This window comes from Monomorium pharaonis, unplaced genomic scaffold, assembly GCF_013373865.1.
Source record: "Monomorium pharaonis isolate MP-MQ-018 unplaced genomic scaffold, ASM1337386v2 scaffold_246, whole genome shotgun sequence".
Lineage (NCBI taxonomy): Eukaryota > Metazoa > Arthropoda > Insecta > Hymenoptera > Formicidae > Monomorium > Monomorium pharaonis.
The window spans coordinates 1-25000 of record NW_023415523.1 but is presented as its reverse complement, the minus strand read 5'-3'; the positions used below and the strand labels follow the sequence as shown (position 1 = coordinate 25000).

At 34.1% G+C, this 25000-nt stretch overlaps 5 protein-coding genes and 2 long non-coding RNA genes across 26 annotated transcripts; 3 read left to right on the top strand and 4 right to left on the bottom strand.

Moving 5' to 3' along the window:
• Positions 1-67: 67 nt before the first annotated feature.
• Positions 68-5901, top strand: LOC105831513 (annexin B9). 7 transcript variants are annotated; one of them, XM_036294456.1, is made up of 8 exons: positions 1627-1690; positions 1830-1958; positions 2270-2313; positions 3044-3425; positions 3537-3616; positions 3686-3932; positions 4239-4420; positions 5460-5589. In XM_036294456.1, exons 2-8 carry the CDS (start codon positions 1940-1942, stop codon positions 5508-5510), a joined length of 1005 nt encoding a protein of 334 aa, XP_036150349.1. In that variant the 5' UTR covers positions 1627-1690; positions 1830-1939; the 3' UTR covers positions 5511-5589. The 7 variants fall into 7 exon arrangements, 6 of the variants coding, with proteins under 6 accessions (XP_028046368.1, XP_028046369.1, XP_036150349.1 ...); XR_004965183.1 differs by lacking the exon at positions 1627-1690 and adding an exon at positions 5699-5884 and having other exon boundaries at positions 1714-1958; positions 5460-5599; XM_028190567.2 differs by lacking the exons at positions 1627-1690; positions 1830-1958 and adding an exon at positions 68-254.
• LOC118648158 lies at positions 797-1514 on the bottom strand. 2 transcript variants are annotated; one of them, XR_004965187.1, is made up of 2 exons: positions 1425-1514; positions 797-1177 (listed from the first exon to the last, which is right to left on the bottom strand). It is a non-coding gene; the product is annotated as an uncharacterized LOC118648158 (long non-coding RNA). The 2 variants fall into 2 exon arrangements; XR_004965188.1 differs by having other exon boundaries at positions 1430-1512.
• Positions 5806-7824, bottom strand: LOC105831505. Its single transcript, XM_028190571.2, has 4 exons — positions 7342-7824; positions 6601-6705; positions 6422-6514; positions 5806-6350 (listed from the first exon to the last, which is right to left on the bottom strand). Exons 1-4 carry the CDS (start codon positions 7481-7483, stop codon positions 6079-6081), a joined length of 612 nt encoding a protein of 203 aa, XP_028046372.1. The 5' UTR covers positions 7484-7824; the 3' UTR covers positions 5806-6078.
• On the bottom strand, positions 7560-8918 carry LOC114254404. Of its 3 annotated transcripts, none has more exons than XM_028190572.2 (2): positions 8677-8918; positions 7560-7878 (listed from the first exon to the last, which is right to left on the bottom strand). In XM_028190572.2, the coding sequence occupies exons 1-2, from the start codon at positions 8877-8879 to the stop codon at positions 7719-7721; spliced, it is 363 nt and encodes a 120-aa protein (XP_028046373.1). In that variant the 5' UTR covers positions 8880-8918; the 3' UTR covers positions 7560-7718. The 3 variants fall into 3 exon arrangements, with proteins under 3 accessions (XP_028046373.1, XP_036150352.1, XP_028046374.1); XM_036294459.1 differs by having other exon boundaries at positions 7560-7861; XM_028190573.1 differs by lacking the exon at positions 7560-7878 and adding an exon at positions 8030-8193.
• LOC105831502 (cyclic AMP-responsive element-binding protein 1) lies at positions 8594-16735 on the top strand. Of its 9 annotated transcripts, none has more exons than XM_012671678.2 (8): positions 8594-8732; positions 9500-9613; positions 10563-10712; positions 10882-11005; positions 12758-12847; positions 13403-13546; positions 13973-14033; positions 14188-16735. In XM_012671678.2, the coding sequence occupies exons 2-8, from the start codon at positions 9521-9523 to the stop codon at positions 14330-14332; spliced, it is 807 nt and encodes a 268-aa protein (XP_012527132.1). In that variant the 5' UTR covers positions 8594-8732; positions 9500-9520; the 3' UTR covers positions 14333-16735. The 9 variants fall into 9 exon arrangements, with proteins under 9 accessions (XP_012527132.1, XP_012527130.1, XP_012527128.1 ...); XM_012671676.2 differs by having other exon boundaries at positions 13961-14033; XM_012671674.2 differs by having other exon boundaries at positions 9500-9712.
• Positions 16736-17174: 439 nt separating this feature from the next.
• Positions 17175-18586, bottom strand: LOC105831506. The gene is made up of 3 exons (XR_001138658.3): positions 18443-18586; positions 17870-17910; positions 17175-17651 (listed from the first exon to the last, which is right to left on the bottom strand). It is a non-coding gene; the product is annotated as an uncharacterized LOC105831506 (long non-coding RNA).
• Positions 18587-19058: 472 nt separating this feature from the next.
• On the top strand, positions 19059-24754 carry LOC105831503 (transmembrane protein 47). 3 transcript variants are annotated; one of them, XM_012671680.3, is made up of 7 exons: positions 19076-19197; positions 20210-20291; positions 21157-21798; positions 22151-22337; positions 22538-22687; positions 22764-22826; positions 23076-24754. In XM_012671680.3, the coding sequence occupies exons 3-7, from the start codon at positions 21745-21747 to the stop codon at positions 23288-23290; spliced, it is 669 nt and encodes a 222-aa protein (XP_012527134.1). In that variant the 5' UTR covers positions 19076-19197; positions 20210-20291; positions 21157-21744; the 3' UTR covers positions 23291-24754. The 3 variants fall into 3 exon arrangements, with proteins under 3 accessions (XP_012527135.1, XP_012527134.1, XP_036150351.1); XM_036294458.1 differs by having other exon boundaries at positions 20806-21798; XM_012671681.3 differs by lacking the exon at positions 21157-21798 and having other exon boundaries at positions 19059-19197.
• Positions 24755-25000: the final 246 nt, after the last annotated feature.

Sequence of the window (25000 nt, the reverse complement as noted above, 5' to 3'; positions counted from 1 at the left end):
AGTCTTATCGATCTTATATGGCATCAATCCGAAAGTTTACTCGCCATCTTTTGGCTCGCTACAGGATATTCCGTTCTCCACGTCATTATTCGATGCTACGTCGACAGGGTTGTCCCCACCAGCATACATTCTCTCTCTCCTCAATGCTGTCCTTAATATCGCCATTGTCAGAACGTTCCCACCCAGTCAGCAAAGCATCCACATTCGTGTAGATCGTGACGAATTATTCTGAAAGCCGGCATCTTATACAAATCGTAAGTGAAGCTATACAATATATAACGTATATATAAGTGGATTATTTAAAATGAAGCACAATGTAAGTAGCTGGCACTTTACGTAAACTATTATTAAAGTTGACACATTATTATTTAAAAAAATACGTTGAAAGACTAGTGTATTATTTTACACAGGCACATTTAGTTTACTTAATAAAGTGATATGTAAAATTCTTCCATATACAATCAACCTTGATCAATTAATATGTATCAGCATATTAATCATGCAATTGCCTCAATAATCTTAAACTGTCTGTAGATAATTATAAACATGATTCAAATGTAATCGGTGAGTTATAATGCAACCTTTGACTGCTTATCGAGCAATAAAGAAAATAAATAGATCACTCATTTTTCCAATCAATATTGTAAATAATTGTGTGCAAAAATTCTGTAAAATTTCAAGGAAATGTATAGATTACATATTTCTTTTTTACCATGACATGATGCAATTAAAGTTTACTGAATTATTTATTCATTACCATTTCACAAATAATCAAAATTAATGCTGAAAACTTTTCTGATTATATTGATTTATTTTTCTTAAAAATATATCATATACATTTATCATACATTTGCATTCTTCTTAGAGTAAAAAAAAGTCATTTAGTTCATATGAATCATTGTGGGAATCAGAAATTAAATAAGAAACAAAAGTTACGACGTACTTCAATGTTGGCAATTATATTAATGGCAATATATATATATATATCGTACTTTAAACTTTTCCTATTATAGACGTGTAGTTTCATTAATATTTCATGTTGCAAAACCAGCCATCAATGTAATGAGCCTAACAATCGGTATCAATTTCATGCTTCTTGTATTAGATCTATTTCCTGGCGCCGTATCGCCTCGAAAATGAGCTTGGCGAGGATCACCTTTAAGAGCATAACTCAACGCTAAAAAAATCAAAAGTTACTACTCTATCAGTTGTTAAAAATAAAGAGCAAGCAATTATTGAAAGTTGAAATTAATTTCGTTAATTCAATATTATCATAATTATTTTAATTACTTCATTACGTGTATCATTATTTAATACAGAGAATAAGAGAGGCAACAACAATATTAATATTCACGGCTTGATAACTCGAATAATTAGAAATTACTCGTGCCGTTCGTATTTGAAGACCATATGAGTATAGTTACCGTACCGGTACCGGTACCGGCCTATTCCGCATTATGTCATCCAATTCCGGGTTTCATCCAGCAAAAAATACCGAACCATCGTCCGGTGGCTGTCGACAGACATAAACGCGTACTTGCCCCACCAACGAATTCCTTTCCTCTTCTCTCTGCCGTACTGCTGCTCGACGGAAGAGACTCCCAAGCGACGGAGAACGGCTGGGTGCGGGCCGTTAGTTAGTCGGCCATCAGAATCCATACCGTTCCCCAGAAAGAGCGCGTCGAAGAAGGTAAAGCAAGCCACACCCTGAGCAAGTCACTTTGCCGGTCTGCAATCGATATGATTCTGCGGTATTCTGGCGAAGCGAACGTATCCTCTTCTTAGTTATTTAAATCGTAAAAAGTGATACAACAAATTCTCAATAATAGTCTAGCAACAGGCGAATGGATGCAGGGTGTTACTCGATGAGATCATCGTCGCAAACGTGAAGCGTATCTGAAATGAGTCAAGGACATAAACACTCGTGTTGTCGGACCGCATGTTTGCACGCATTAATTGTGACAGATGAGAATTATCATTGCTTTTAATTTAATCACAATCATGACTTTTACGTTACAATTATGTGTTATAATTACAATGAAAAATTTTAGTTAAAACACAGTTAGATTAATACTAGCACAAATAATTAATAATCTAATATGTAGAGATCAGATACTGAAGAAACGTTTAGGACAGGGCAAAATCATTGACCTAATAATCCTAATAACATTTTTGTTTCCGAAATGATTATTAATCTTAGGTGAATTAACACTCCTGAATTTTTAATTTCCTATCTTTAATATAAAATGCATATCAAAAATGTTTTCAGATAAGACTAGCGAGATGGCAGCGAGTCAGTATTATCATGTACAGGTAATTTATATGTTAATATCTCATAGCATCGCAATAAGTCTCACAATAGGCTAAGCAAGATGAATGACTCATCTCGTTATTTTCATACTGTTAATTTCTTATTCATCTAAATGATCAATTCTTCTAACATCTGCAGCACATTCCTAAATACAAAAAAAGAAAAGATCATCACATCAAATTATTGCTGATGACACAAAAAATCGACATCAATGAACTGATTAAAAATAAAGTTATATATAAATCTAGTAAGAATATAAGTTATTCATATTAGAATATCTTATTAAGATATATTTGACCGTTTCACTGCTTTTGCCTGAAATTATCATTAAATATGTAATTTACGAAAAATTCAAAAAATATTTTTCTTATATTATTAAATAGATGTAAAAAGTTTGTCACTTCGTTACAGTTAAAATTGTCAATAAATAAAGCAGAATTGTTTTGCAACAAGTTTCTATTTCGTTAAAAAAATTAGATTTCTTATCATTTAAAGTATAACTTGAAAAACAAATTGAAGTAATTCAATATAAATAAATTTTTTAATTAATAAAAAATGTAATAAATAAAAAAATTAATAAATCACATTATTTAATTTTAATGCAATAATTAATTTCAATATACTAATTAAGTAAGCTTGATACCTCTTAATTCATTTTCTCCATTCATTGTGAGACGATTTCTTGGTAACCATTTTGTAATATGAAAAGATACGAGACTAAAAATCTTTCAGTGCACACCCACCGTGTATCCAGCCGATCCTTTCGATCCCGAGGCAGATGCCAGTCTCTTACGATCCGCGATGAAGGGTTTTGGGACCGACGAGCAGGCCATCATCGATGTCTTGGCTCATCGGGGCATCGTGCAACGATTGGAAATCGCTGACAAATTCAAAACGATGTACGGCAAAGATCTCATCAAAGAACTTAAGTCAGAGTTGTCTGGTAACTTCGAGAAGGTCATTCTAGCCTTGATGACACCTCTTCCCGAATATTATGCCAAGGAATTGCACGACGCTATTTCCGGCGTGGGCACCGACGAGGGTGCGCTCATCGAAGTTCTCGCATCCCTGAGCAACTACGGTATCAAGACAATATCGGCTGTTTACAAGGATCGTAAGTACTTTCGTTTCAACGTATTTTCCGAGGCTTGTTTTGCCATTTAATCCTGATCGATTCTGAGTTACATAGTCTATAAATTACAATTTTTTTAATTGACTTCCCTAGTGTATGGCACAGAATTGGAAAATGATCTTAAAAGCGATACTTCTGGTTATTTCAAGAGGCTTTTGGTGTCATTATCTTGCGTGAGTAATAATTGTAAAATGTGCTGCAACTATTTTGTCAGTTTTTCTCTATTCTCCAATTAACATCAGGCCAGTAGAAACGAAAGTGCTGATGTCGACGAGGAGGCTGCACGTCAGGATGCCGAGAGACTTCATGCTGCGGGTGAGGGACAGTGGGGTACTGACGAGAGTACTTTCAACGCAATCCTTGTTACTAAGAGTTATCCACAATTGCGAAGGATCTTTAAGGAGTACGAGAGTATCGCTGGACACACATTGAAGGATGCTATCAAGCGAGAATTCTCTGGTTCTGTTGAAGATGGCTACTTAGCTGTTGGTAAGAAGCATTTGAATACAATAAATATAATTATATTACTTATTATTATTCACAATAAAAAGTTATTATTCACAGTAAAAAATATTTGTACAGGAAATATTTATTTAAAATTTTATTTTTAGAAGTAAAGATTAATTCACAATTTATTAATAACAAACAATTTATTATATTTGTTATTACTTAATTACTGTCTGAATATTTTTTACACTCACTTTATATTTAATAAGTTATTTGCTACCATTGTTATTTATTCCTTTTTTCAACTACACGTTATATCTTCTAAAACTATAAATGATCTGTTTTCAGTGAAATGTGCCTCCGACAAGACTGCTTATTTCGCGGAAAGACTATACAAAGCTATGCGCGGGATGGGAACGGATGACTCGACATTGGTACGCATCATTGTGGCGCGATCAGAAATTGATCTGGGTGACATTAAGGATACCTATGAGAGACTTTACGGGAAATCTCTTGCGGCAGCTATTGACGTAAGTGAAGCACTTAACACTTCTAACTGAAATAGTAATAATCTCACGTTATTTATTATTTCAGTCGTTTTATCAGCTTCATTTATTCTTATTGTACTTTATTTATAATTTTATTTCCACGGCAGAAATGTTAATAAAAGCAGAGAAACGCAATAAATAAAATTAATAATAATAGATATACAAATCTAGATAAAATAGCTTTTTAATGGCCAATTCTTAAATAAAAAAATTTAGAAAGTAAATTTCTTTCCTTAATTAAAAAAAATTCTAATTGGATTCAATTTAATTCCAGCGCTTTAATTCTAAGCTTTTATTCGTTCATTTAATACAGTAATGCTTTACTTTCAGTCAAAGTATTAAATAATGCACATCATCTAATTCTCTCACCTTTGTAAACTTATATGCACTTACAATCGCTAAATTACGATAAAACTAAACGAAATAATGATCTTTTAACTCATATATACACTCTCAGCATTCCATATAACTTTCCATAAATTTCAGGACGACTGTTCAGGCGACTACAAGAGACTCTTGCTTGCCATTCTTGGATGAAAATATTTCAATTGTGCAACAGCTCCCTTTTATTGAAAATTATACTTCAATGTCGCGGAGATTATATATAGTGTTATATATTTTGCAAAGATCTTAAATTTAATTCTTTACGTTTTGTTGGTTATTAATGGTGAATATGATTTTACTCGTATTATTTATATTTTGCGCTTGATTGGAGTGATGCTATGTGTGTAAAACGAGTTAGAAAATAATATAAAACGTGTATAAAACGTATCGTACACAAATCACTGCAATCGAATAAAAATCGGTCTACTGATTGGCATATTGTAGTATAAATTGATTATTAATATATACAAATTTTTGGTCCCTTATTGTACTAATTCCATTAATTTGGTCTATTCATCACTGACTGCATGCATGCCTGTATTTATAACAGTTGAATGTATATAAATACATAAATGTCACAATTTGCCTTGAGTTAATGTTTTAGCTTTAATTTTCCTACATTCTTTTGCATTTACAGAACGACTGCAGCGACGACTTTAAGCGGCTTCTGATCGCGCTATTGAATTAATGAGCTCGGGGAGATGTTATTATTGTTACTAAGAACCCAATTAGACATTTAACTTAACACGAATATTAATAATAAAAAAGCATGTAAATGTAAGACATACATTTATCTGCAATAAACATATATTCGCAAATACGTCCTCAGCTCATTTTACTGATAATATGAAAGAACATCTTTGTTTTCTTTTCCAGGATGATTGCGCCGCCGAATGGAAAAGATTACTGATAGCAATGTTGAATTAAGAGTAGCTATAATTTGTGCGATAATTATAAAAAATAATATTTAAAACTTTGGAGCGTACGTGAACGTAAAAACCATTTATGATACATAATCATTTAATTAATAATACATAGACCTGTAGGATTACAGAAAAAAAATCATGTTTGTAACAAAATATAAAAATACAAAATGTTACAATTTTACATAATTAAACATAATAAACAGTTGTTTAAAAAAAGTATTTTAGAAGATATATTTTATGTTGATGTAATTTAAGAAAGTACTTTATAAAATACATGAAAAATTTTTATATTACTTAATTTTTAGAGACTCTCTATGTTCAGTATGTTATTTATACCATAATCACATTGGGCGACATATCTTGTTTTGTCTTTTTGTGAAATAAATTATCTATGTATTCTATTTTTTTACTCAGTTCAGTCTGGATACAACCTAATTGTATTTTAGTAATTTTGAGTTTCATTATTTTTCCCAAAATCTCAAAGCACATGTGTAACTTATCGTTTTTCGTTGGTAGATGTATATCATAAATACGTAAGCAAATTTCAACATCCATTGCATCTACAATGTCTTCCCCAAAGCAAATAGGTGGTGGATTTCTAGCTAAAAATATGTATTCTATTTAATAAAATACACCGACATTGCACATGTTTTAATTTGCAATTAAATTGTACCTGAAACTGTCTCATTAATAATTGCCAAGTTGTTATATGTCACTGTGAGTGAAATCCCATAATCATACTCTAGATAACTTACATTTGTGCATACTGCATTTAAAATAGAGGATTAATAATGAAATATATTGACATCAAATAAGTGTTCTAGTACAAGCTACAAATAATTATATACTTACATATTCCATCCATATGAACTGTATCCCAGGTCAAATGCTCACAGCATCCACAATCGTAGTTAATGCATTCGCAAACTTTACTATCAGCCTTCATATCAAATTTCTCTGAAAAAACAAATCTTCTTTAGTTCTTATAAGGTTTATAAATATTTTTATGCATGCTATATATAATAAGATCGATGTTAAATAAAGTAGAATTTGATGAAAAATATTAATATTTTGAACAAAAATATTTGAAATATACATGTAAATAAATAAGTAAATATTTTAAAAAGTATAGAATATAGAAACTTACAGTCAGGTCTTATATTTAAGATTATTTTAAGTAATGTCTTAAGATGTTAATATAGCTTTGTAATCGGTTAATGATATCTTAAAACAATACTTAAGACAATATAAATATAAGACCCAACTATAAATATCGGCCGTAGAAACTCTGAGATAAAAATCATTTTTTATATCAAAATCTGCAAAAATTGATTTAATCATTATTTATCTTCAGACTGTACAATTTTTCTAATCAAAAATATTCTTTTGTCAATTGCTTCGGTTTCAAGATATCACTTGTGCAATCAAATTCTTTTACAAACTTTAAATGCTTACAAACTAAGTATTTCTAGATCTATATATTTATAAATCTTTTTCCTAATGTTTGATTAATGGGAAGTTTCTAGAATATTTGATACTTATTCGTTTACACTTTGAAAAATGTAAATATTATTGTATATATTTAATATATACTAGGCGTCTCGATGTCCAATCCCGATGCGGGATTTGTTGATGTTATCACATCTTGACCTGTTGCTTCCACGTTGATTCCGGCACAGAATAACATCCCGATAAAGGCGACGTTCATAATATCAATATGACATAATCCCTCCATCTTTTTAATATTGTTTTTCCAATTCTTGATCAGATAAATCTCGTCAAATATCTTTCTTATAACTAATTTCTTTGTCTTCTCGGTCGTAAACAATCGCGAATTCACTTTACTTCAACTTCTCCAGTTACACTCGTGATCCTTTGTGTTGGGCTGTATTATAAATCTTTTGAATATCACACAGTCGTTATTAGAATTGAAAGGAATATAAGAGAATACAAAATCGTTGCATTCGCTCTCACGAAGAACATGAATTGACATAAATGATAAATCTCCTAAGCTCCACTTGGCTCCATTCTACTGTCCTCTGAATCTCTGATGCCGCGGAATTCGAAACAGTGGATAGAGATAATTCTCGAATCTCCCACGATCGTCTGCTCCCTTCCAACCAGAGAAATCTAATTGGAGCGGTTCGTCCATAAAGTGCGGGAAGTATAGATGCGCGCGCATTTTGGGTATCGCTACGCCTTGCTTTAGAAAGAGAAAGTAGCTCTGGGTCAGACTTGGATAAGTAATGTTTGTCGAATACGTAAAAGAAAAATAAAGACATTTTTCGTATATAATTCGAACCTGAGCTTTAATCAAAACCACTATGAACTTGCGTAATTCAACCATTACCGAATATGTACAAATCTTTTTAGCGCATATCTCTTTTAGTTGAAGAAATTCCATGCCTCTTGATAAGAGCGTCGCCGTTATCGACATTCAAGTTCCTGAATGGAGTTTACAATTTTTGTAATTTACAATGCAATTACAATTATTTTTATATCTTATGTAGACGTATATCACGCACGTGTTTTTTTCTAAAACAAAATGAGTGACATGTGCGAGGAAAAAGTGAGAGAGAGAGAGAGACAGCATGATGGTACGAATCGCGGGAATCACCGTTGCTCACGATTGAAGCCGCGATCGCATACATAATACGCATAGATCATAGACAAGATCAGATTATGAGGGGTCGGAGAGTGAAGGGAGAAGGCGTGAGTCGGCACAGCAACGGCATCAGCGAGTACAAGCGAGTAGCCGAGAGCCGAGAGTAGCATCAACGAACAGCAGTAGCAGCAGCGTGCAGCAGCATCGGCGGCGGCAGCAGCGATCACGACGGCGACTGCCATCTTGAGCGTGACGCGCAACTCAGAGGTCGTGGGCTCCACCAGTGACGAAGCCACTGGAGTTTTGACGTGGCTGCTACGTACCTGCCCGACTGCCCACTCCGATTGCAGCAAACTTGGTGACGAGAAATACGTAACTGGTAAGTGCCCCAGCTGGAGAATAATAACAATCGAGACTGTGGACCAGCGGCTTCTCGCGCGTTCGCGGGGATCGCGCGCGCAAGACACGGAGAAACGGAGGCTCGCCTCGTCCGCGCGTTTACGCGATCACCGCGTTCGCCCTTCATTCGGGGCCGTGCTTACGCATACGCGCCGTTTTATTACTCGTCTGCTGCGCTTAACGTGATGCCGCGAAATATGGCGACCCGACGGGCCGCTGAGGGCAAGAGAGATCGCGCGCATCCGCGTCCGCTCCCGACGGGAGTCAGCACGAGGTGGGTTACGCGGATTACGCTGATTGCCCTGACACCCGGGGGCAGGGGTACACGGCCGCGTTTCCGGGAGGCCGAGGGACCGAGGATTACCCTCGCCGTTTACTCAGATGACTTTTCTCTGTCGTTCTCTGTTGACCGAGAGAGAAAGAGAGAGAGAGGAAGGGAGGGAGGGAGAAAGAGAGAGCGAGCGAGAGCGAGAGTGAGCAAGAGAAAGAGGGAGAGAGAAAGCAAGAGTACCTCGAGCGCGTGTTTATTGTCCCCTCCTCCCTTCCCACCCCGTATTATTTTTAGCTCCGCTTATGTAAATGACGCAGTAGCAATCATGCCACTTGCTGGCGGGAAGTTTAAATAATTCACGTTTCGCCGATCGAGAGCAAGTTTTTCGAAATTTTCCTCGTCTCAATCGTGTCGTTCGAATCAACGTTAATGTGTATTCTCGTCACATTTTTTTTACGCATATTTTTATGTTGCAGAGCTCGCGAGGTAGCCGGGCTATGGAAAGTATGGTCGAGGAAAATGGATCAGCCGTCGATCCGTTGTCCCAAGGTTCCCAGAGCGGCGACGCGGCGCCAGCGATCGCAACTTCGGTACAATCTATCGATAGAACGCATCAGCAGCAAACTCATCACCTGGTAGCTTCTACCAGCATTGTGCAACTGACGCTACCCTCGTCGGGAACAACACAGGTATACAGGAGGTTCTCCTGTGTATCTATGTCCGATTAATTTTGTCTCTCCTCCTTATTTCGGAGCATGCGCATATATACCGTTTATTTATCCTTTATTGTTTCTCTTGTAATGCAAGTGCGAAATTTAGACATTCCGGTCTTGCATAATGCTGGTCGCATCTTGGGAAGATGCAAAGATGCCTTCCCGAGATCACTCATCTTTAGACTGTAGGACGTTGGGAAGACTTTCTCTACGAATATAACACTGTAAGACCCATTTAAACTGATGTAGTTTAACTTTGCTTCCTACCATTCAAATTCCTAGAACTGGACAAAGATAGAAAGTAAGTTAAACAGAGCTTAAAGTTCAGCTACATTGATTCAAATGGGCTTAAGAGATACACATTGGTCATATGTTTTGTATATATATATATATGAATTTCATGCAAATTCATATTATAGAATATATATTTGAAATTTCATGCAAATAAGTTCCCACTTTTGTCACAGCACACAACAAACTACATTATTTCTATTATAACGCTACTTTTAAGCCTGTATCAGATTTTGCATTGGAAATAAAAGATTGCAAATTGGAGATTAGAATTCAATCATTCAGAACAAAATGATTAAAATGAAAATTATCTGATTGGTAAAACTCTAATCTTTAATTCGCAATCTAATTCAATCTTCAATGTGTAATCTGTATGAGCTTTATGTAATGGATATTGATCCATACAATGTACACTTTTTATGTACATTATAAGGAAATAATGATCATATATACATGTATCTACAATTAGTTTTAACGGCACAATGATTAATTTAACCATTTGTAATATTTAACATTTCATATGATCTTTGCACAGGTGCAATCGGTCATACAGCCCAATCAACAGTCCGTGATACAAACCGCCACAAACATCCAACCTGTTGCAATCTCCAAAGGGAACGTTATTCTGGTTAGCAAACCCAACTCTGTTATACAAACTGCACAAGCCAATTTACAGACTCTTCAGGTGAGTCATATGTCATATCCACTTTTTATAACACTTAAAGATACACAATCTCATCTGGATTGTTATCAGTATGTGTAAATTTCTAACACACACACACACACACGCGCGTAAAAATAGCATTTGAATAATTTAAATAATAATGATTATTAACATTTGACACTTTGTTAAGGTGGTTGAAACTGCTAGCGACGACAGCTTCTCAGACGAGGATTCACCTAAGAAGAGGAACATTCTAACCAGACGACCATCTTACAGAAAGATTCTCAACGATTTAGGCGGCGGAGAAATTACAGGTAAAATATGTTTCTCTTTAAACTTACTTTGAAATGTGCTAAACGTATTCTATCGTGCAACAGACATTCAAATCGCGGTATAGAGAATAAAATCTTGTACCTGCGAGTTTTCGTGATTATGAAGTAATTGTTCCACCCGCGAAATTTGCCTAGCAATTCACCGTTGTGAATGCGAATTCTTAAATGTTAGAAATAAAAAATTCGCGCTCAATTATGCAAAACGTTTATGTGCATGTCAGTTCATACAAGTCGATGATATATAAACGAATACAATATAGTAAACTATATTTTGAAATTGTGTAAAGAATTTTAACTGTAAGATTATCTTTAGTGTTACTGATATTGATATAAATATCCTTTTCCCCCTTTTCAATTATTATTATATTACACAAATTTGTCTCTTAAAGATATATATTGCTAACAGGCACAGTTTAATGAATATTTGTTGTACAGTCCTCCAGCACTTTTCTAGTTTAAACTGTAAATAATTCTGTAAATATACGCTCTTATAAGGCATAATTAGGTTTAACGCGTGGTCAAATGAGATATCTATAATATGATACCTTTTTTATATACTTTATATCGAGTATATAAGAGAAGTATGCCATACCAAGCTCGTAGAATAGTGTATAATATTACAAACGATAAATTATCTTCAAGAGCAGATATGGGAGATTAATAATATTAGAAAGTTCAGAGTTTGGGAGATCTGAGCAGATTAGACCTCTGACCTCATTGCTTCAACATATTAACAGAAAAAAATTCCTGTTGGAAAAGATAAAATTCTTTATCTGGCATGGTAAAGAAAGTCCGATTAACGAAAGTTCAAAGTTATCTTGATAAAAAAAAAAAAAAAAATTCGAAGATTTATCAGCGACCATGTCCACCGCGATACACTACGGAACATTAAATGTCACTGTAATTATCGCTTCGACCTTTATGTTAATTGAATTAATTTTCACATACACAGGGTGAAGGTAAAATGCAATTGACGATAATATTGGAAGTAAATATCGATATTTAATAAAAGAAAGAACGTATTGTAACGAAATGATCATATATTAAAGCGTAAATGATTACCAAATTAATTTCTTAAACAAATTAATCGTAATCTTTTTGCATGATATTATGAGTCACATTGATCCATTCTTTTCCTATTCTTAATCCACTCTATATATCCTTATTACAATTCAACTTGAAAGAGTAAAATGTGTTGTCAAATAATTATATAAGATGCATCGTTTTCGCTAAGTAGACTATGTTGTTTTATGTGTAGAACTGTCAGTCACAAAATTTTACGCAAAATTGATTATATTTCTGTGTTTCTTCCAGAATTGAATTACCTTTCTGTTTAACATTTAAGAGTTAATAATCCTGAATAAACATGTTCAAATATTTCCTATTTCCTTTTTGTATGAGCTGACTGCACGCAGCGTAACGATGAATATATCGTATAATCAGCAGCCAGAAAGGAAATAGCTTAACAAATCGTGGTCACACGATGAAATTCTGTTTTGTTCTTTTCGCATTTATATCGCTTTGTTATAATTTTACTTTCTGGATGCAGATATTTGTAAGTAATTTAGATTTATATTTATTCAATGTAATTAATAAGGACACAATATAATTTGGCACTCTTGAAAAAAAAAAAGAAAAAAGTGATATATTGTACATAGAATGACGCACATACGTTAGCGGCAACGGTTACGAGCTAATTGTAATGGGGGTTTTGGTTGATTCGGGTTGTTGCAGACGGTCGTTTGCCCCCCTTAGAATCATCCTCCGAGTGTGATTCTAATGTGGATAGTGAAGTGTCTTCCCATTCGCTCCATTACCAAACAGGTTGGTTATTTTAATCTTCCTTTTATCTTTCCTGGCTGTATTACATTCCACAGGCTGTGTTCGTAAACAGTAGCTCTTGTATTCTTCTGCATACCGAGAGAGATGATGCTAGAGGAGTACTTAATGAAAAGAACGAGAGACGAGTAAAAAAGGGAATCTGAAATCAAGATCCATTCGCATTTATCAATTGTCTTCTATGTCGTCCCTATGTGTACTGCCTAATGTGGTATATATACATATATATATATATATATCATTTCTCACGATACTCGCTTGGTGTGGCATTCTTGCTTACGGGATGATATCGATATAGACTTCTCATTCGGATCATTTGACGGAGGGGGAAAAAAAGAGACACCGAAAAATCTTAAAAGAATTCTCTCTTGTGCGAAACACGATGTCATTATGTATATCACACATACAGACTCTTTCTTAATGCAGATCATCTTTCAAGTGCGTTATCGATGCACGTGTCATCATTTGGAACTTATTTTTCCCTTTCTTTTTTTTAAGGATATATTTGCGTTTATATTTCCGATATAATTTGTTTTGCAGTAATTCCTGCCGGTACTATTCAAATTGCGACCCAAGGAGAGGGAGTTCCGGGGCTTCACACGTTAACTATGAGCAATGCAGCGACGGCGGGTGGAGCTATAGTGCAGTATGCACAGGGCCAGGACACTCAATTTTTTGTCCCAGGTGTGCTTTTTACGTCATTTCCTAGCAAAAAGTTTTTAGAAAACTTTTAGTGTTTTATTTCTATTATATTACAATATTGTATCGAGACAATACATTATTGTAATATATATTGTAATATATGTGACGTAAAAGATTAATTATTCTTCAAAAGTAACACCATATTAATTGGAATGATATATTAATATTATATAATTAATTAATTAATATTAAGTATTAATTATCATTACTTTTTATAAGATTTACAATAATACATAATATATAAATTAATAGCAAATACAAAAAATTCGATAATTTTCTAGATTAAATTTAATTTTTCTCACAAAATCAGTCCTTAGAAAATAAAATAAAATCATGTAAAATTTTAATGCGCATAATGTAAAAATTTGGAAAGTGCAGTCTCTTGCAATGTTACAGCTTATACTGCAGGTCATGGGGTGGTAGTAGAAGACGCAGCGCGAAAGAGAGAGTTAAGGTTGCTTAAGAACAGGTGAGCGATAAAAATAGACTTGTCTTATACAAAGTTATCTGTATTTGTGTATACAACATATAAAATTTTCGTATCCTACGTGCAGAGATGTGAAAAGATGAAAGGCCTTTAGCGACGAGAAACATATTTTTATCTCTATTTTTAATGTGTACAGAGAGGCGGCGCGCGAATGTAGAAGAAAGAAGAAGGAATATATAAAGTGCTTAGAAAATCGTGTTGCGGTGCTGGAGAACAGAAATCAGACGCTGATCGATGAACTGAAATCGTTAAAAGAATTATATCAGCAAAAAACCGACTGAGATTGGTGTTTAAAGCCTGCGCGATCAGTGTATCAAAACTATTACCCAGTCGATGAACCTGTACATGTCTTGTTTGTGTACATTATCCTAAATGTTGCTAGGGGTAAGCGATGGTGATGTACATGCATTCTTATAGATATTTCTCTGTAACATACTGTATTTAAGTACGAATACGAAGGCTTGTGAAACTTGCTGTTACTAAAGCGGGAAGCCAAAGTTATATGAGACATGGAGGCAGCAAACACGTAGGCAATATTTCGTATATCGGTCTCTATTTTGGATAAAAACAGTGATTCACACTAAAAAATGAGAATCTGCATATTTGACATTTCGATCCTATAGACTGAAACAATTAGATCGCATTAATAATTTAATTAGCAAAATTCGTGTTTGTTTAGCATCACTGTCTACCGATCGTTTGTACTAGATGATGAAGGCGTGTCTTGCTTCGTTATGACACGCTACAATTTATTTTTTCAATGTGTGCAACATAGAAAAAAATATATAAATGTATATGGAAGCGTTCACGTGCTATAACTTTTCGGAAATAGCATTTTAATTATCCGCATGAAAATTTTTATGTACATATTTCTATGAAACGTGGGTTACAACTATATAATAGATAGTGCCCGAGATATTATTTGTGGTAGATTCGCCAGGCACCTGTTTCGTATTCTTATCTTTTGAGAAAGTAATTTGTTTAGAAAATATAATAAATTATTTTTGAAAAAGTCTAATTTCTCCTGTGAAAGACAGCATTTTGCAAGATTGTTATACCTGTATGTAATTTGGCGCAATCATGTTTTTATAACGATGTAGAATTGATTACTTATATAATGAATAGTTGATGATGCAACTGTTTACAAAAATGGACAAAAATTATTTATTTAACGAGTGCCGATTGAATCTCCTTTCGATAAAAATAATATAAACAGTTTTCTGTGTGTAAAATGTGCCATGGCAAGACGCGCTTCCATCTACTGTAAATAGATTTTAACCCTTAGAGGATCGCAAACTTTTTTTTTCTTAAATTATATAATTTCTTTCCAACAAAATATACCATAAGTATAAAAATGCGTAACAGATGTTACTTTCAAAATAAGGTTTAAAAAATCTTATACGAATATTATTTATACTGTGTATACATCTAATGACCATTACCTGTTTGTAGCTGAATATAATCGGATGTGAAATATGATACTGATTTTGAAATGTTACTCGCGATCCTTTAAAGGTTAATATACAATCGCAAAATAAAATCATATATGTCATCTATTTTCACAGAAAATTGAGAAGCAAGCAACAGTTACGAAAAATTGAACGCTTTTAATAAAGTTGTTTTAAAATTGAATGCTCTATAAAGAAATTTTGGCATCGACGTAGAGGAAATTGTAGAAATAGTTACACGACATTCGAGTGATAGAAGAAAAAAAATGTCATTCTATCACAATGCCTGCATCGCCTCTTTGTTTGCTGTATAAACGTGCGTAAAAGGGTGTTATGTCGCTTTTAAAACGAGTAAAATAATCATGTTTTACTATCTCGTCGGAAAGCCCCGTTCATTAAACGCCGGACAACACAACTTGTAAAATATGAATGTAATATACATCTGGAGTGCCTTGAAGATTTATGATACTTGTGATATACATATACATATGTTGGATACAAAAGAAGCGCGCAACATATGTATGTGTATGTATATACGTATGGAGGAAATTATATTGTAGGTAAATATGGGTAGATAATATATATATATATATATGTATGTATATATATATATATATATATATATAATGATATTTTTAAAATATATTATATTAATATAGTTTTATGTACTTGACACATACACAACTCTATCACGAGAATTGTATTATTTTTGGGAACTCGTGTTCCCACGTAATCTCATTATCGTCGAGTCGAAAAAAAACTAATTACTGACATATACCGACACTGCGCGCAATGTATTGTGAACAATACGCGTGATTTTACCATAAAAAGATAGCGTTAAAGACCCAAATAAAGAACACAATTTTTTTAACAAAAAAAAAAGACATTGCAGTTGATGACGTGAAATTTGGTTACTTTATTGGAGCAAGTAATCTTGAATTCGTCGTTATGGTATGAGCGTTATCCATGAAAAAAATGTCTACTGACAAGTTTTCTAATGCATACGCAATAATATGAAAATTATTTATAACAAAGTAATATGTATCCGGAAATTTGACGCTGGTCGCATCGTTTAGAATTTCGTATTTTATTGGTCCATCTTAATTATTCGTAGTTTTGTAATGCTAACGTGCATAATGAACATTGTCAATTTATGAAACATTGCTTGAAAGAAAAAGAAGAAAAGAAAACAGAATGAAAGAATCATTAGAGATAATAAATGTGCCGTATCCTTTATATGTGCATTTTATTACCGCCACTGCATTATAATTTTTTGATACTTGTTAAATATTTATCTTTATTTTGCTTAGTATAAGATTTATAAATAATATCTTTTTCTTTTCTCGTCTTTCAAATCTCTTAAGAGTAGTGCAAATGTATATTATATTTTCGTTTATTTTATATACCTTTTAAATGTTATTCAGAGAAATAGAAAGCTTTATTCCTGGTGCAATATTATATGCATTTTCTAATTATGAGCTCTTATTACACTTTATTTGGCTCTATAATTCGACGAATGCGCGAATTGTAGAGGCAATTAAAACTAGTCAACTTATTTCTGTTGGCTTTTAGTTCCATAGTATGTTTCTGGAACATTGACCAAACTTTCTCTGATAAACGTATATTTTTATTTCTTATTATACATAAGGTTTGTTTAGAAACAAATAAATATAAATACATCTTTAATATTTATTATGAATACAATGTATAATATATTGACTGTAACATACAGTAACACTGTTATTAAGTATTATATATATGTACAAAAACAAGAGTGTATCAAAGAATAATGAGACAATTCTAATTTTTAATAAAATATTTATTTAATCTTTGAAGTAATTTTCAAGTAATTTTTAGATATTTTCCCTGTATTTTTTTGAAACGTATTTGTCCTATTCCTTTCACCATACTTAAATTATAAAATTGAATTTAAAACATTAAATTGTACTACAAATTGTTTTGAAAATTTTTAGTTTACTTTTTAATCTTATGAGTGACTAAAATATTCTCTATAAGCATCAATCTCATTAGTTTTTGATACTTTGTACTCTTGTATAATTTACGCGTACACACTTATATACTTACACTTACATCCATCATCAGACTTTAAGTTATTCTTTCTATGAAGATCTTCATACAATAATCCTATACCCTGAAAAAATGCAATCTAAATTAATCATGTTTCCGACAGCAATATTTTCCATGATAGAAATTTTGATTTACTTCAGTTGGTAGTGCATGTGAAAATAATCATAATAGGATGAGATTTTTAAGAAAATTTCATCCTGCTTTTCATAAGCAAATAATTTCATCCTGTTATTAAAATTTATGTATATTAAGGTATATGTAATTTACAACAGTGATTCTTACCAATTTGTTTAGCAGACTGTGGAATTTGCTTCAACATAATCCTGAAAAACCAATATTAATTAATTTATATATCCAAGATCTGTCTCATAAATACAAATTAATGTAAAATGCCTCAGTTGGTAGTGCATGTATGAATATGTAATCACGACTTCATACTTAATATAATTCATCATGTTATTTCATATTTTCTGATGCAGTAAGAGAAATATTTGATAGATCAGGATATGTAAGTATGCAAATTAAAAATAGAATTTTATTTTGGATTCTGACAAGAATTATAGCTCCTTCAAAAATAAACACAATCACTTCTTAATTCTCCAAGTTAATCTGAGATTAATAATAAATGCAATTGGAGTTGAATAGAATTAGAATTAAATTCTATGAAGAGTAGGTATATATTGTGATATCGCTGACGATCGCGGTGGATACACGTGGATTACAAATTGCAGCGTGCACGATTCGGTAATTTTAAAGAATCCTTCATGCTCCACGTTTTAATTACACGATCGTTATAGGCATCGAAAAAATATTGTTTTTTTTAATAATCGTGTCAAATGCTTTTAATTTTCTTACCTCTTGCAACTTCTCGCTGCGTAAACGTCCCACATGTTCCAGCTCCGTTCTCTCTACATGGTCATGCTGGCTTGACCAGGTTTGACTTTGCTCGGCACTCTCGACAGTTGGTTTGACCTTTGGACTCGTTTCAACGTTCGTCATCGACGCGATGGAGGATGGAGAAGTGCCCAGAAAAACGCACTTGTGCACACACGCAATAGAAAGCAACACAAGAGCCAATCATTAATTGTGTCACGGAAAAGCGATAAATTGATTGGCCGTCGTGTCACTTTGAATTTGCGAATGCGCCTGTAGATATCTACATGCGGAGCGGCACTTCTAGGGTGCAGCAGAGTGCGGAGTAGTGCACAGTGGTGCACAGTAGTGCAAATCAGTGCAGACAACCGATAGCGGAGTTGATTAGCTCGAATGACAAAACACGGAATTATCTTATAATGACTCATTGAACCTGTGAGGCGTCAACCAGATATTAAACATGATCTTGGAGTAGTCTCGAGTCGCAACTCTCCGTCAACGTTGTTTCACAAGAGTCTCTGGTTTCCGCGAATCGCGGTCGACGAATAATCATGGCGTTGCCGAGACGCAACGGTAGAAGTCTGTGAGATGGAACGATATGGACGATTAGCGCGCGATTTTTCCGAAAGAAGCTAGAAGTTCGAGGATCCAAGCTTTGTTTCCCGGCAATAGACCGACTGGCGTTCGTTTAACTTCAAAAACCCGGAACGTGACAGAGAGAGATCTCTTTCTGAAAGGTAGTGATTGCGTTCCGTAGAGCGAATTATGCGCACGATACGTCGTTTACCTTTGTTGCTCACCGAATATTAAACAAGGATAAATGATGCATATGCACTTTATGGGACGTGACCGTGAGCAACGCGCTCACGTACAATTTTCTCCGCGCGTGGATCTTTTGATTTCAGTATTTCTGGCCGATACGGTCCACCTGATAGCCTCTCGCGATCGCGAATAATCTCACATATTTACAAACACTCGTCGAATTCCGACGCTTATGTTGATCACTTGAATAAGAAGGAGAGAAGTACGTTTTTTTAACTGTAACATTCGAAAATTCAAACTTTGAGAAGGGGAGGAATGAAGAAATCGAACACGATTAAAATGTAGAATTTAATACTAAATATAGATAATTGAGAAAGAGAGACAAATGCTTCTCGTATGACTAGTCTACGTATACATAGATCGCGTATAAATAAATAAGCATGTATGGAATGTTTGAAGCAACTGCCAGAAAAATATGGTAGCTTTCGATTATTTTTATTCTTTACATTCTGTGCTTTAAATTTAAGCCAATTAAGAATCTGATTGCATATATTTCATAGAGAAACATTAAATAGCATATTATTAAATATTAAATTCAACACTACTTATCAAACTTGTGCGTTTTAATTCTATATATGCATAATAAGTGCCATTCAAAGTTTGTGTCATACTTGCAATGTAAGACTGTAATTAAACATATGACTTCACTGTACAAGACACTCTTCTTTCGACATGTACATTTTTTGGAATCCTTGGATATCCCCAAGAGATCACGTTAAATGTTTTATCCTTAGTTTGTCTTAATTTTATTTTTATTTTATCTTTGAAGACAGTGAATAAATTCCTTAATGCACAGTTTGTCCTATCTAAGTGAAAGAAGTTTATTTTATTTATTCCTTAAGCATAATAATTTGATTAGTTGTAATTTTTGCAATTTTTTCCCTTACATTATTTCTTTTTTTAGTTACCTGTTCTTCTTTATTACAGCCAACCACAAATAAAAAAAAACAAAAACAAAATGCCTCAAACGACCACTATCGAAACACTTACCGTAACCAGACCACTTAAGGTAAGTTCAAAGTTTAATCACTTTTCTTTTACAAATAGAATTTGCCATACATTATTCATAGATAAATCTTTACCTGTTAGAAAATTTCAAAGCTGAACTTTATACTGAATTGATGAGATTGATTGCTTTTCTGTAAATTACATCATATGGATCATATGGTCATATGAATCTTACAGAATTTTACAGATATTTGTGATATTAAAAAATAAATTATAGAATTAATTTTAAAGTGTAATAAAAGAAGATTTTTGTGAAGAATGACAAGAAATAGTTGTAAAATAATGCAGTGCAATTATTTATAACAGATTTATGTTTATAGTAAATAGTTTTTTTACTTCAGTTTCAATTTCCTCTTGAGTATTCTAAAATAAACTGTTCTATAATTATAGAGAAGTGAATTTAAGTATAATACATGCAGATTGCAATAGAAACAGAGTTTAATTAATTAATTGACTGTCATACAATAAAGATATAAATAATCGTAGCATAATGTCAGAATTATGGACTTTTATAGAGAGGGAGAGACGGATGGAGAGAGAATGAGAGAGAGAGGTAGAGAGGGAGAAAATAAAAATAGAGCCAAGAGAAAGAAAGGGCGAAGGAAGAGCGAGAGAGCGCAGAGATCGGCGCTCGCGCGCACTGCGCCGCGACCTTTAATGGGTGCTGATGGGCGCAGCCTCCCTGGAACCTGGAATCCGATTGCTTCCCACCCCTATCCCAGTCGCGAAGAGTCAGTCGCTCTCACTTGAGACGGCGCGGTTCTCCTTCACGTTCTCTCTCTCTCTCTCTTTCTCTCTCTCCCTCCCTCTCCTTCCTTCTGTGCGAGTATCATACACGGTCATTAAAAATCATTCGTGTCGCGAAGGAGGGGAGGGGGTCACGACCTGGAACACTGCCATCGATCTGCGATCCGTCCGTCCCGTGAAAAAAAAGGCGAAAAGAAGAGAGAAAAAAAGAGAGGAGCTAAAAAAAGGGGGAGAGCAACACCCGCGTTACCAGGGGGTTGCCCTCGTCCGATAATACGCCGCGAGCCGCCCCGCCGCCAGCGCGACGAAAGCCATTGACCCGCGCGCTTCGTTAATCAACCCTTCCCCCTGCCTGCCGTCCATGCGAATCCGCGATCATCGCGCGGAACCCTCGTCCGCACGCGTTATCCTGCGACGTGAGTATCCCCGGCTTTTTAGGGAAGGAACGAAGTGAAGGAAAGTAGGTTCTCGCGACTCTCGTGAGTTGCCGACGTTGGTGTTGAGGGTGGAGGTGATGTCTCGTGCGCGTCACCCTGGAAGGAGCGTGTCGTCGTCGTCGTCGTCGTCGTTGTCGTTGTTGCGCGTACTTTTTCTTTGAAGGAACGTCGCGGAGGAGGTGGTCCTTCTTCCGCTCTGCTTGACCGGTCCTCGTCGCCGACTCGCGCGTGTTTCTACCCACGAATCGTGATCGCGGACTCGGAAGTGAAATGATTATGTATACGGTCGCCGAGGACCACATGGGTGACAACGAGATCGCACAGGTATTGTATCTTCGAGGGAGAGATATCTTTCTCTCTTGATATCCTGGTTTCGCGATGACGTTTAAGCGACTGTGATGTTGGATGTGCTATGATGTCCTTTCGTTATAGCCGTTCACATTAAAAAATGTGAACGTAAATGGTTGTAAGGAGCAGTTATGTGTTTATTTTTACTAATACAATTTAATTTTAATTTTGGTTTAACTTTCTAACTTTTCCTAGTTTACAAAAAACTATAAGAAATGAGAAAAAGAACTAGATTAAAGTTTATTTACATCTTACAATTTACAACCACTTACAACTGTGTCTATGTTATTGCAGTATGATCTTTATACTCACACTTGACTTTTTACAGGTGATCGCGTTTATATGCGGGATTATAGTGGTGCTATTAATGATAATGGGCCTGGCGTCGACGGACTGGCTGATGGCCCTAGGATGGAGACAAGGTCTGTTCGCCCACTGCATCGAGGAAGGTGCCCCAACGCCACTCCCCTTCAACATGCCTGATCCCCCGGGTTGTTACCCAGCTAGGGACACCGGTACTGTTTGTTTCTTTGCTAAGCGTCCAATGTAGCTTAACTTTAAAATTGATTTAACTAATGTTCTAATTCTTTTTATTTCTAAGAATTAAGAAAGGACAGTAAGCAAGTTAAATCAAGTTTAAAATTAAGCTACATAGGTGTAACAGGCCTAATTTGTCTCCGTTTGGATTATATAATCTCCTGGTTTATTCTTGCAGCCTATATAAAAGCAGCCGCAGCCTTGTGTGTGGTGTGTCTTCTCACGGACATCGCCGCGACGATTCTCACCGGTCTGGGTTTGCGTACACAGGATCACAGGGACAAACATAAATATTATAGATTTGCAGTGTTTTGTATGGGCATTGCACGTGAGTATTATACGAACATCTTGTTTCTTTTCCTCATTTTGTAACTGTACATTTGACGTCTTTTTGTGTGTTTTAGTGGTGTCCCTCCTAATAGCGCTGATCATATATCCTATATGTTTCGCAGCAGAGCTGAATCTCGGTAAACTTTTTGATTTTATATGTACAAGATGTTACTATTGAGAAAATTTACAATTTCAAGGGAAATTTCTTTTTTATTTTTAACAATGATAAATTGCGTAAAATTTTATTGGTATTCATCAATTTTTCAATTATTTTTTAATGTAGAATATCGATTAGCAAATAAATGTGGCACATACATTCATAAATATACCATTCTATTTGTGCTTACGATCGAATATAAAATACATAATTTTTTTTTTTTTTTTAGGAAATCGAACCAATTGGGAATTTGGTTGGGCGTACGGTGTCGGCTGGGGCGCTGTCATTTTCCTGGTTGGAGGAGCAGTACTGCTGTTATGCGAAAAGGAGAGTGAAGAGATTTATTATAAGGAGAAAAAGACCGTTCGTGATGACATAGGAAGCGGTGGTTCCATGATTGGTATGGGACATCACGCCGGACGAACCGGAACGCAGCTAACCTAGTGGCATTGCTCCCTGCCCGATGTTGTTCTCTAGGTGATTTGTTTCATCTTTTTCTGCTCTCACAGTTCAACACACATGCGCATACGAGAAGGTATACAAGCTTCTAAGAATTTTTTTTGGTAGGGCATTTTTGGCTAACGCAAGGAAAACTATTTTTACGGATTCTTCGATCCTAGCGTAGATCTTCTCGATACGCGAAATATTGAGATGTTGGCAGTTTCTTCTAAATACATAAAAATCTTACACAAAAGTGACAAGATGAGAAAATCTTGATTAATGTCTTACAAAACTTTTAATATTGAAGTTTTTAATATTTAATGCTGAAAATTGAGACGGGAAAACAATAGCGGCACCGATTGTTTCGCCAGAAATCTTAAAATTAATCGAAGAATCCGTTAATTAGTTTTCATTGTCATTTGAAAATATCAGAAGTGGATGTAATCTGTTCATTAGGGCGTGTATTCGAGTTATGATTAGTTTGATGTAGGATAACATCTCGTTAAAAAAGTATGCATTTCGATCTTTTGTTTATTTCTTATTTAACAATCAATTTTTATACTGACAATTTCGGGACCATTGTTAGCTTGATTTTGTTCCCGTATTTCCTATATTTTGCATGATTTTGGATAATTTTTATATACACACTTATAATTATATAATTTAAATTATAACGATTTATAACGCGATGACGCTACATTTATTGTCTATAATAAGTTGATAAGAATGTTCATTACTGAGTCTCTGAGAGACAAAAGACAATTCTATTATGGATTTCACGTTTTATTTGCGTAAATAACACGTGTACACATACACATTTCATAATTTGTTCTTAGTGAAAGTTTGATTAGAGGTTCTATTTTTTCACAATTATTTTATATTTAACGTTAGATGTAAAATATATACAGCAGCCAAGTAGAGAAATTACGTTAGGCTCATTTTATATTAAATGAATAACGTAATGTTTCTCTTAGCTTTATTTTTTATATTTGCGGAAAATTCTAAATTCTTTTAGAGGCGCAGATAAAAAAAATTTAATTTTTTTAAAATTTCAAATAGATTTATTTTTAGCTATATTTCGAGGCTTTATCATTACATATAAAGACATTGTTTAATGTAGAACAAAACTCAATTTTTTATTTTTAAAACATCAGTCTTATATCGGAATTTATCCCAATGCTTCCAACATTATCTAGTACAGTGTTTACGTATAATTATTCTGTACAATAATTTTTTTAGTTATTTCGCATTTCCATTCTACAATGACAAACATATCACGCATTTTGTTTAGTTTTATTAACTTGATTTTATCTACACAGGTTGTCCCAGAGAAAATATATCTCTATAGAGCATATGTTGCTTAATAGAGATCTTAAGTAAAATAATGTGTTCAAATACAAGTTTACTTTAAAAGAAGATTAAAAATGATTTTAAAACGATATAAATAGAAAAATGAGTTAATAGAAATTAGAATTATTGAAAATATAGAGAGATTATTAATTCAGATAGAGTCAAATCTGGTGAAAACTAAAGTGTTTTAAAGTGTTATAAATTTTATCAACAGAGATACCTATAATAAGATTTGCCAGAATGTGATAAATTGAGTGATCAGAATCTATCATTGTATCTCTGTAATCATTTAAATGACATTTTATTTAAATATTTACAAAGATTTAAATATTTAGAGTACTAGATTTAGTTCGGTTTTGTTTG